Raw genomic sequence first — 12371 nt, 5'->3', positions numbered from 1 at the left:
TTTAAGACTCATTACTCAATGCATAATATTTACTCCAAAAAGTAATCTTCTAGTTCTCCTGTGCCTAGTGATGCCAAATAAGTGTACATTAAACAAAATATGATGTCGCTATAGAGCCAAAAAAGACCCTATTTTTAGCTTTAAGATGTATCTCCTTCCTTTAGCTTTAGACATAACCTCTGTACATTGGTGATCATCACCATGTACAAAATTTGTTTTAAATTCTAGCGTAAAATCATATAGGGCTAGAGTAGAACAAAGTCAAATTGGTGGCCAGGGGTGATTATCTTATTTTTGGCGTAATATACATCCTAAACTAGAAAAACATCAGTGCCACAATAGACTTACCAGGTAGGTAGGTAGGTAGGTAGGTAGGTAGGTAGGTAGGTATATATATATATATATATATATATATATATATATATATAAAACTCAACGTGTGTATGTGTATGTATGTGTGTATGTTCCAGCATCACGTCCAAACCGCTAAAGATATTAACATGAAACTTGGCGCACGTGTTACTTATATGTCAACAACAAACATAGGATAGGTGATTTAAAGGGGTATTCCAGGCAAAAACTTTTTTTTTATATATATATATCAACTGGCTCCGGAAAGTTAAACAGATTTGTAAATTACTTCTATTAAAAAATATTAATCTTAAAACAGCAACTCAACTTCAGAAGCTAATAACTATTGGAAGGATTAAAAATTTTTAATAGAAGTAATTTACAAATCTGTTTAACTTTCCGGAGCCAGTTGATATATAAAAAAATGTTTTTGCCTGGAATACCCCTTTAACCCTTACTCACCCCCATTTGCCAGGTGCGGGGTTTATGTTTAAAGTCCCATACAAGTCAATGGGAAATATATGTTCCCACATAACTTCCAAACGGCTGGAGATATTTCAATACCTGGTACACATATTACGGGATAGGAGGTCGGAATATGACAACAATATATGAGGACGGGATATGAAGTCAAAAGCTTACTCTTGTTTATTTTCCTCCCCAACAACGATTAGGAAGGAAAAACCGGGCAACGCCGGGTACTCAGCTAGTATGTATGTATATATTTTTATATTATATTATATATATATATTTTTATATCACATATTTTTATATTATATATATATATATATATATATATATTATTATATATATATATATATATATATTATTATATATATATATATATATATATTATTATATATATATATATATATATATATATATTATATATATATATATATTATTATATATATATATATATATATTATTATATATATATATATATATATTATTATATATATATATATTATTATATATATTATTATATATATATATATTATTATATATATATATATATATATATATATATATATATTATTATATATATATATATATATTAATATATATATATATATATATATATATATTAATATATATATATTATATACACACACACACACACACACACACACACACACACCTTAATAAAATTGGAATGGTTGGTGATATTAACTTCCTGTTTGTGGCACATTAGTATATGTGAGGGGGGAAACTTTTTAAAATGGGTGGTGACCATGGTGGCCATTTTGAAGTCGGCCATTTTGAATCCACCTTTTGTTTTTTCAATAGGAAGAGGGTCAAAAATACATTGTTTAAAAATACAGATAAAAATGACAATAGCGCGAGACAAAAAATATGATGTAAACAATGGACATGGAAAACCTCTGCAGTAGAATAGTAAAGTGCAATGTGCCACATATTATTCAAACTATATCATTTCAAGCTCAATTTTGCTGCTTAATGCTACAGTTGATAGAGAAAACTACTTCTTTGGGAATTTCTGTTCCTTAGTGTGGCATATTATCCACAAGATAAGTTTTCATATTTCTCATTTTGAATATCGCCAAATTATTGTGTGAATCATTTTGTACTAATTTTATCGTTGGATCATTTAAATCAGAGTAGAGATTTGGTTACTCTGATGTAGAGTACTGCATTGGGACTGGGATCCCGCAGGATTTGTTGAAATACTTGTGGGCAGTATTAGGTACCGTATTTATCGGCGTATAACACGCACTGGCGTATAACACGCACCCCCTCCCTGTATAACAGGGAAATTTAAGTTAAAAAAATAAAATGTAAATTAAATCACTTGGACTAAATGCCACATCATCCCCCCAACTTTGTTTTCTTCTGCACCTTAGTTTGGTCCCGTCCCCTCCAGTGCCACTACAACTCCCAGCATGCCCGGACAGCCATTCCCTCATCATTCCCCCTTTTCCCTGCTTTTCATTTTTATTTTTTTTCTTTCCTGCCTGCGCTTCGGCTGTCTTTCGGGCTGCGGTCAGTGAAGCAGATGAGTGACGTCCTCTCCAGGCTCCTCTGCGCGGCATCAGGGATGTCACTTTTCGGCGGCGACTACAGGAAATGAAAAGTGACGTCACTGATGCCGCGCAGAGACCGCAGCCCGCAAGACCCCCCCCCCCCCCCCCCCCCCCCGCCTGACCTGCCGAAGTGCCGCCAGGTAAGGAAAATAAAACTATGAAAAGCAGGGAAAAGGGGGAATAATGAGGGAGGGGGGAGGTAGGGAAAATGAAAAGTAAAACTGTCACTTGTTTTCTCCCGCACTATCCACAGGTATTGGTGGATAGTGCGGGAGACGCTGATTAAAAGGTAGCGCAGATCCGGACAAGGTGAGGCTCATTTTAATTAGCATCTCCCGCACTATCCACCACACCAGTACCTGTGGATAGTGTGGGAGAAAACAAGTGACAGTTTTCCTGAGCGGGGAGGAGACGCCGCTGGTCACGGATTTAAAGTGGCCGCGGCTGTGCTGCTAATACTTAAGCAGACGCTGCTGTGGCCGCTTTAAATCAGTGACCAGAAGATATATCGGCGTATAACACGCAGGCAGGCTTTTAGCCTTAAATTTAAGTTTTAAAAGTGCGTGTTATACGCCGATATATACGGTATGTTGTGGATTGGAGCGGGCGGTCACACATTATGGCACTGATTTACTAAGTGGAGTGGAGTTTTCTTTGTGGGTTTTACTTCCCTACAATTTTTTCCCCACGGTATTTACTAAGGTTTCCCTACATCTTGCACTTTTCCCTACATTTTGCGTTTTTTTACACATGCTTTGATCTGTGAGGTTTTCCTCAACTCAAATCCACCACATTTTCTGTGGAAACCTTAGTAAATATGTTGGGTTTTTGTGAAAATGTCGGAGACACTCCCCTTTTTATGACCACGCCCCATTCCAGATGGTCACACCCCCTTTTCTGGTTTCCTAAGTAAAATGGAGAGTTAGTCGGGTTTTTTCAATTCTGGCGCATGTCGGGTTTGCAATCGTAAATCAGGGCCTATATCTGTGGGTCCCACTCATCCCGTGCACCGCAGAGAGGACTCATCTTCTCTTATACGTCCCGGCAAATACATCAAGCCACTTTCCCTTATTATACCTCTAACAGCGTCCAGAGTGCAGCAAAACTCATTAGAAAGAGTTGGACACCAGATATTCATGCAGTGTGCAACGCTTGACTGCCCTGCTGACTCCTCCACCACCATTGTAAGCGTTTACACCATATAGGTACATAGGCCATGGTGCTGTGCCATTCAAAGTCTAAAGGATAGAAATAGGGGGGACTTCTGTCTGTAGGACCAGGTACACACACACCTGCTTTAGTGCTCACCACCAATGCCCTGTGTTTTTTCTATAGTACCTGAGAATGTCTTACTCAGCTTTTCCATGTAATAATTACAAGGTCATGAGTCATTACAGGGTCAGACTGTCACACAGCTTTCCCAGGCTTCCGAATGGCACATCTGCTTAGTACAGGAACAACATGGCCACCATTACAGGCACTATTATATAAATTCTGAAGCGTGCCTATGCATAAAGTGATACAGCTATAAGCAGATATGCCATTCAGGAGCATGGAAAAGCTAGGTGAGATTCTTTGCTCCTGAATAGCATTTCTCTGTAGAGCTGTATAAATTTATGCACAGGCATACTTTAGAACTTTAATATATTACTATACCAATAGTCCCTCTAAATTACTGGCATGCATGCTGGTTGCAGTACTAAGCAGATGTGCCATCTAGGCGCCTGTAAAACCTGGGGGATAGTGTTAAGCTGCCTGCATCTCTATCATTTTATAACTATGTCGAAGGCACGTATCAAAATGTTCACACATGTAGAAAAAGGGGTACTTCGCTGGAAAACATTTTTTATTTTTAAATCAACTGGTGCCAGAAAGTTAAACAGATTTGTAAATTACTTCTATTTAAAAATCTTAATCCTTCCAGTACTTTTCAACTGCTTTTTGCTCCACAGAAAGTTATTTTCTTTTTGAATTTCCTTTCTGCCTGACCACAGTGCTCTCTGCCGACACCTCTGTCCATTTTAGGAACTGTCCAGAGTAGAAGCAAATCCCCATAGCAAACCTACACTGCTCTAGAGAGTTCCTGACATGGACAGAGGTGTTACCAGAGAGCACTGTGGTCAGACAGAATCAAAAAGAAAAGAACTTCCTGTGGAGCAAAAAGCTGCTGAAAAGTACTAGAAGGATTAAGAATTTTAAATAGAAGTAATTTACAAATCTGTAACTTTCTGGCACCAGTTGATTTAAAATAAAGTTTCCAGAGGAATAGCCCTTTAAGAAAGCAGTCTCGTACAGGCTCTACTTTGATTTATGCTCTTGTATGTTTCTACGGTAGTTATACTGCCATCTTGTGTTTAATTTTAATATTCCCTAGAATTAAATTGCTGGACTCTCACACCAGCCCTACCACCACTTTTAGAGTGAAATGGTGGTCTGTAACCTAGCCAATTAGTTGTCAACAAGAGGGAGGGAAAGAGGGAGGTAGCAGAAAGCAAGTTAGCTAAATGAATGTATTTGCAGAAATATTTAACTTGAAATGTCCTACATGTTTAGCTATGTTGGCTGGAATGGAGAAACTGGTTTACTTTGGTGATAAAATCTGCTAAAACAGGGCTGCATTAGAAGAGGCAGTGTCAGTCAGAAGAAAAGAATGCAGAAAAGTAAGTACACAGCAGTGGAGTATTTTAGGAGAGAAGTGTGCCAATTTCGCAAAAGAAAGGGACCTATCCATTCAGTTATATATCAGTGAGAACAGAGCTGCAAGAGCAGGGAAAGTCATGATATCGGGAGGGGAATAGATGCAAGTGGGAAGTAATGAGTAAAGCCCACAGCTTTCACTCAGTCACAAATTTATTTTACACAGAAGGTCTTGAAGTTTGCTGTGGGAAACAAGACTAGTTTGTCTAATTTCAAAAAAAATAAATCATGTTACTTTAGTATTGTTTCGCTATAACCATTAAAGCGCAACTGTCATGGAAATTATACCCCCCAGACTAATACCATGATAGTATAGATGCTGATACGTGTAATGCAGCTGTACATTTGGCTGCTGTTTATCAGTCTTTATCAGCAGGAAAATAGTTTTATCGTGCGGTCAGCAACAGTCGGATAGGCGTGGCTGGGGATCGTAACGCCCCACCTCCGCCACGCCTATCCCCTGTAAGTGAGTGCTGGACCACTGATTGACACACAGGTCCCCACCCCCCGATGTCCATGATGTGCGGTCCGGTGTGACTCCACTGAGCCTATACATATAATGTGCACCTTTATGTTATATGATATACAGTGCCCGTACTCCTCTTCTTTCTTCTCATGGTGCCGGAGACGCGCTGCTTCTGCTTTCATTATAGACAGTGAGCTCGCTTCCATTGTCTACCGCCAGCTCAGTGCGCCGGCGCAGTGCTAGAGTCAGGGAGCGAGCTCACTGCCTGTAGTGAAAGCAGAAGCAGCGCGTCTCCGGCACCATAAGAAAGAATAGGAGAACGGGCACTGTATATCATATATCATAAAGGTGCACATTATATGTATAGGCTCAGTGGAGTGATGCCGGACCGCACATCATGGACATCAGGGATGGGGACCTGTGTGTCAATCACACAGTGGTCCAGCGCTCACTTACAGGGGATAGGCGTGGCGGAGGTGGGGCGTTACGATCCCCAGCCACGCCTATCCGACTGTTGCTGACCGCACGATAAAACTATTTTCCTGCTGATAAAGACTGATAAACAGCAGCCAAAAGTACAGCTGCATTACACGTATCATCATCTATACAATCATGGTATTAGTCTGGGGAGGTATAATATTCATGACCGTTGCGCTTTAAGCACATATCACTTACTGTTTGATTGAAACAATTCATCCTCATCGCTCCACGTGTCCTGCTCTTCATGGATACTGGAATTTTCAGAGAAATCATTGTCTATTCTGCAGAGTAAACAAATGCACTAAAAATCACTATTAAACACAAGATGTACAACAATACTATCAATGATCTCTGCTGATTGATGTATTTCTGCAAATCTGAGCTTAAAGAGCAATTCTCATTGAAGGAGAGTCATCAAGCTCAGTAGATTTTATTTTTGCATAAACAAAGTTGCACGTACGTGCACACCTGCGACTATTCTATACATGCTGCCACTTTTTGATTTTTTGCTTATTTCAAAGCACATTTCTAAAATCTGCTCACGTGGTAATTTTTTTACATTTTTTTTTACTTTGCAGTGGTCATGTATTTATCAAATGAGATAGTCGCTATTTATGAAGAAAAAAAGTCGCATCTCCATTTAAGTCGCATTTGTATTCCAGGTCCAATCTGGCTTACAGAAAGTGCATATGTGCAGAAAAGGACATTAAAGGGGTACTCCACCCCTAGACATCTTAGCCCCTATCCAAAGGATAGGGGATAAGACGTCTGATCGTGAGGGTCCCGCCGCTGGGGACCCCCGCAATATAGCATGCGGAACCCACCCGTTTCTTGTCTGGAAGCGCTTCCGGACAACGCTCCAGCGCTTCCGGACAAGAATCAGGTGGGTGCCGCATGCTATATTGCGGGGGGTCCCCAGCGGCGGGACCCCCGCGATCAGACATCTTATCCCCTATCCTTTGGATTGGGGATAAGATGTCTAGGGGTGGAGTACCCCTTTAACACCCACTTTAACAACTGTTCATGAAACAAAGCTACTACATTAATGTTAATTATAGAAAACATTTATTATAATAACTTAATTTTAACTTTGTTAATTTTTGGACACGTACATGCTGGCGTACCCACTAAATTTTAAAATTAAAGGAGAACTCCAGAATAGAAAAAAAATTGTCCTTCATACTGCAGGCAGAAAAAAAATTAAATACATACATACCTTCCTTCACTCCCCCGGGGCTTCCGGTAACCCACTCCAGTGTCCGCCGCGATTCTCTTCCTGGTTGCCGGTGGTCGGCGAGTCATACTGCACTCAGCCAATCACCGGCTGCAGCGAAGTCCTGACTCGGCCGGCGATAGCTGAGCGGCAGTGTGACGTTTTCGGCGCAGACACATGCTGCCGGGGCCGAAAACATCACACGCCTATCGCCGGCCTAGTCGGGACTTCGCTGCGGCCGGTGATTAGCTGAGTGCAGTATGACTCGCCGACCACCGGCAACCAGGAAGAGGATCGTGGCAGAGACCGGAGTGGGTTACCGGAGGAGCGAAGAAAGGTATGTATCTTTTTTTTTTTTTTACTGACGGCAGTATGGAGGAAAATTTTTCGATTCTGGAGTTCTCCTTTAATGCTGTGTTAAAATAGAATAAGGCACAAAATTATTGTATAATAATTTTTACATACTACGTGAATAATCCGTATGTGGCATTAACATTTTTCCTTAAAAAAATAGAAACATCCATAGTAATACAGCTTCATGGCCATTTTGGGGTGGGTAACGTACAGAGCAATTTTTTTTTGTGGCTTCACTATTGTTTATGTGCCTGTTGGTGCTGCGCTGTCTTGCTTCCCGACGTAAACTCCGGCCTCAGTGCAGCAACGCAAGACTCCGCCCACCAACATGCGGGCTCAAAATTAAACAAAAAAGTACAGATATTCATGGTGCGGCATAGTATTTTTTTAATATTTTTTAATCTGAGGTGGGTGGATGAGTTGTTGCAGGATAGTTGGCGTGCAGCTATTTAGTGCCAGTCAGGGTGTCGCCTGATGCGGTACCCTCCCTCGCCGTCACTCTCTAGCAACACTACTGGTAATAAAGGGTAGATAAAGAACTTCATCTATTAACATAAGGGAAACATTTTCTGCTTTAAAAATGCTTTTGTAAGCGGGTTTCCCGGGTTTTGCTTACGTGCGATTTATTTATCAAGCTTGTGCGACAATTTGATAAATAGGTCGCATGTAAGCAAAAGTTTAAAAAATGGTCATAAAAGCCATACATTTGAAAAGAATGATAAATCTCCTTCAATATCATTTTCTTTCCTCCTATGGTGACAGTTTCACTCAGTATATATTTGTTTAGCCTATTTTGTACATTATATTGGTGAGGAAGTTTCTTCAGATGAATATATATATATTTTTTTTTAACTAGTGATTACATTAAGTTCATATTTGTGCACTCATCGTTTTCCCCAGCCAGGTAAGCCACCTTTACCATGGATAGTTTGCACATAAGGGTTTACACTAAATAGATCCACAGAACACTTGCTCTCTTGATTCTTTGCTGCCCCCCAGTGTCCTGCATATAATATCCTTACGAAGGAGGCTTCAATTGTGTAAGGGCAGGGTTATTAGCCTGTGCTCCTACATTTGCATTTTTGAACTGTGTTAAAAACTCTGAAAAACTTATTTTTTTCCACTTCGGAGTTATCATACTCCAAGATCCAAATTTTTTATATTTACATAGAAGTACAAAGGCTTGTTTTTTTTTGCAGTAAAAATATTTCATTGCCTATATGGGGAATTGAAAGAAATACATGGGGAATTGAAAGAAATACAGCAATCCTGCCATTATGTTGTCTTTCTACATCACATTAATTAGGCTTTGTAGGAATGTCACCCATGCCAAACTAGTTTTGCCACATCAACCCACAGGCACCCGACAATCAGATTAAATTTCGCAGTTGCGCTGGGGGCGTGGACGGGACGCAGAGCTGTGCAGACGCATGCTGCTGTAGCTCCGCTTTGAGCCCGTGCTTTTACCTATCCTGCCATCATCCTGTACTCCCCGATCCTACCCGAACTAAAGTGGATCACTTGGCTCCATTATGCCAACTGTTAAAGGCAATTCAGCGGCAGTGGCGAGGCTACAAACCTTTGCCCCCATGGGCTCCCAAGATGGCGCCGGCTCCTTACAGCCTCCAGCCGTGGAAGCTCCTGTCGCTGCCTGTTTGTTTCCGGATCCACTTCCATCCTCATCGGTGGGGGAACTAACCCAGGAGAAGTCCCTACCCAGCTCCTCTCCGCTATCACTGCCTGCAAAATCTTCAAATGTAGAGGAAAAGAAGAAAAGACTCAGCGACTCACCATTCTGCGAAGACTTCTCTTTATACCAAGAGGAGGTCACACATACACACGGCTAGGGAGGGCAGGGAACGAGGCAGGGGGTGCGGGTAGGACAGCACGGTTTTGTGCTTGTCTGGCACTTCCTCAAGCTACATGCACACTGAACTCTCCCATACTAACTGCTAATAAGGCAGGTGAAGTAAGGGGGAGGAGTAACACACAGGTAGGCAGAAAGGTACAACACAAGAAGGAGAAAACAAAATACATCAAATGGCTATAAAAAAATACACTTAAATCGTTCCTATCATTGAGGCCAGCCCGCCCCAAGGTACCTAACTTAAGAATCCAATGGGATTCTTTCTGAATCAATATGCGGTGTATCTCAACCTTGTTTGAGAACATTAACTGTTTCCAACCTGGCAAATTTATGCATTGTCCATTGCCCCTGTGAACTTCACGTATATGGCTAATAAATCTGGGGGCAACACAGCCAGTCACCAGAGAGCGTAAATGCTCTTACTCTGATAAAGAGGCATCTCTTGGTTTTGCCAATGTAGTAAAGTCCACAGGGGCAAATTAGGGCATACACCACAAAAGTGGTGCAACAGGTAATGAGATTTTGCAAAACATGTTCCATGCCCCCTAAAAACACAACTCTACTATTAATATTCAAAGAACAAAAAGAGCAGTTACCACAGGGTTTGTTCCGTTTAAGAGCTGACTGTGACAACCAATTTTCTTGCTTGTTTTCTAAGAGATTCTGTTTAATTTAAAATTTTCCTCCTATTGTGATGTTCTTTCGGTAGGCAATTAGTGGTTTCATTTTTGTCAGGTCTTTAAGGTCAGGATCTGACTCCAATATGTAGCAGTGTTTTAGCAATGCCATGCGTATAACACCATTCATATTGGAGTTGGCGAAGGAGAAAGTGGCACGTGGCAAGGTAGGACCATTAGTTTTTCATTTAGGTAATAAGAGTTTTTCTATAGTGACATTACAGCAGTATTAAAAGCCACATCTACCACTTCTTTAGGATAGGCTCTCTGAAGTAATCTATTCTTAAGTTCTTCTGCTTGCTGTACACATCTGTCAGTGTTATTACTTTTTAACCGCAAGAATTGTGAATACGGAATGCCATTTTTACAGTGGACAGGATGGGAACTAGAATAATGGAGGGCATTCTTAGAAGTAGGCTTATGGAAGTTGGAGATGAGAAGACTTATCAATTGCTGTAATGCTTTTATGGAGGAACTCATTCCACGTTTAAGTAAATAGCATATTTTCTTTGTTGTTTTCACTTAGGTATTTAATGAATTGAGAATTAAGAATTTTACGTCCTGCAACACTGCCCTCTCGAAGACGTCCAGACGACTCCCCAGGAGGGTAGGAGGAACGAACCTAGAAGAACTACCTCCTTTGAAGGTAGATACCTGTGCAGTGGTGACCGCACTTTAATGTATCTGTGCCTGCGAGTTCACACAAATCCAATACGTCAGTCAACCTCATCTAGATTTTCGACCGGACTAAAACCTAAAAGCTTCTATTTTTGCAGGACACTCTCCCTCAAACAATTGAAGTAACATTAGGCTTGTAGCTTTTGAAATGCTTGTGAAGGTTTAATTTCCTCATGCCTTTGAAAAGGTCAATCCTGAACTGTACAGGGTTGAAAGACTCCGCAAGTCCCAGATTCAGACCTTTAGAAAGGAGAGAGATACACTCAGAAGGCAATGAAATATGTGAAATGTTCACTAGATTAGTCTGTCACTGATCTCTCCAGGTGACCGTTTTCCTTTTCCTGTGAGGACCTCTCCTGGGTTCTTGTCCTCTCTCGCCTCCCTCTTCTTGTCCTCTTTCTAAAGGGACAGAAGGTTCGCTGGTTTTTGGTAGCTCACTTCAGGATCCCATGTCATCTGATTGACTAGACTCAGAGTCTGTAGTCCAAAAGTCCTAAACTGATCTATGCAATAGCGAATGTATCTTCTGTTTCCTTTCATTACTCTTTTTTTGATTCCATGAAAAAATGTGTCCCTGGTCATAATCCAATTTATCACGTACAAATTTGTCGCCCTTATTTTCTTTGACTTCAGCTTGTATGACCTGCAATTTTTTCTCCAATTTAGCACTAAATGATCATAGTGAGATTGTGAGACTCTTGATTTAAACAGTCTTTACTTTACTTAATTCTTCTATCACTGTCTCATTCTTTTTTATTTTTGTTCAGAACGATATACAATAGCTTAGTGGCATGTTCCATGTGGGCTTGATCCCACTCTGCCATAAAGGTAGAATCCTCGCGGAATTGAGATGGAAACTTATAGACAAGTAGTCCACGAGGAACTCTGTTGCTGTCAATATACGATTGTAGTGAACTGAAAGTCCAAAACAGACGTAGTTCACGGATTGCCAGAGCAATGATCTTCTGTTCTAGTGCTCGGGTGCTGCAGACCGAGAGCTCATCCTTGCTGTTGACTGATGTAAAGAACTCCCCTGCTTCCGCCCTCCCTGCGAGGAGATGTGTACTAGTATCCGGTATGTTCATTATTTTTATAGCCATTTCATGTATTTTGTTTTCGCCTTTTTGTGTTGTATGTTGTACCTTTCTGCCTACCTGTGTGTTACCCCTCCCACTTACCTCACCTGTCTTATTAGCAATTAGTATGGGAGAGCTCAGTGTGCATGTAGCTTGAGGAAGTGCCAGACTGGCACGAAACCGCTCTGTCCTACCCGCACCCCCCCTGCATCGTTCCCTGCCCTCCCTAGCCATGTGTACATGTGACCTCCTCTTGGTATAAAGAGAAGTCTTCGCAGAATGGTGAGTCGCTGAGTCTTTTCTTTTGCTCTACATTGAATGGATTCATTTTACTCGCATCACCACCTGTATCTGCTATTGATTACTCCAGTATGCTGATGGTCGCCAGTATGCTGGAGGAGGTTAAGGTGGACATTGGGCTGCTGCCTCACGACCTCCATAACTGAGGGACAGGGTGCGCCACGCTG

General features: G+C 41.0%; 1 protein-coding gene across 6 annotated transcripts in view; it reads right to left on the bottom strand.

Annotated features, from left to right (window-relative positions):
- The window catches only part of TERF2 (telomeric repeat binding factor 2), a 64822-nt gene that overhangs the window by 5471 nt on the left and 46980 nt on the right, over window positions 1-12371 (bottom strand). For all 6 annotated transcript variants that reach the window (XR_008845143.1, XM_056525931.1, XM_056525933.1 and 3 more), the window contains one exon: window positions 6235-6320. Coding sequence is in view for 5 of the 6 variants with exons in the window: in XM_056525931.1 (XP_056381906.1) it covers window positions 6235-6320 (86 nt within the window). In the remaining variant the exon portion in view is untranslated. The remainder of the gene's footprint in view (window positions 1-6234; window positions 6321-12371) is intronic.

This window comes from Hyla sarda, chromosome 6 (genome assembly GCF_029499605.1).
Source record: "Hyla sarda isolate aHylSar1 chromosome 6, aHylSar1.hap1, whole genome shotgun sequence".
Lineage (NCBI taxonomy): Eukaryota > Metazoa > Chordata > Amphibia > Anura > Hylidae > Hyla > Hyla sarda.
Note: the sequence above shows the minus strand (reverse complement) of the source record. Positions and strands in the feature narration are given on the sequence as shown.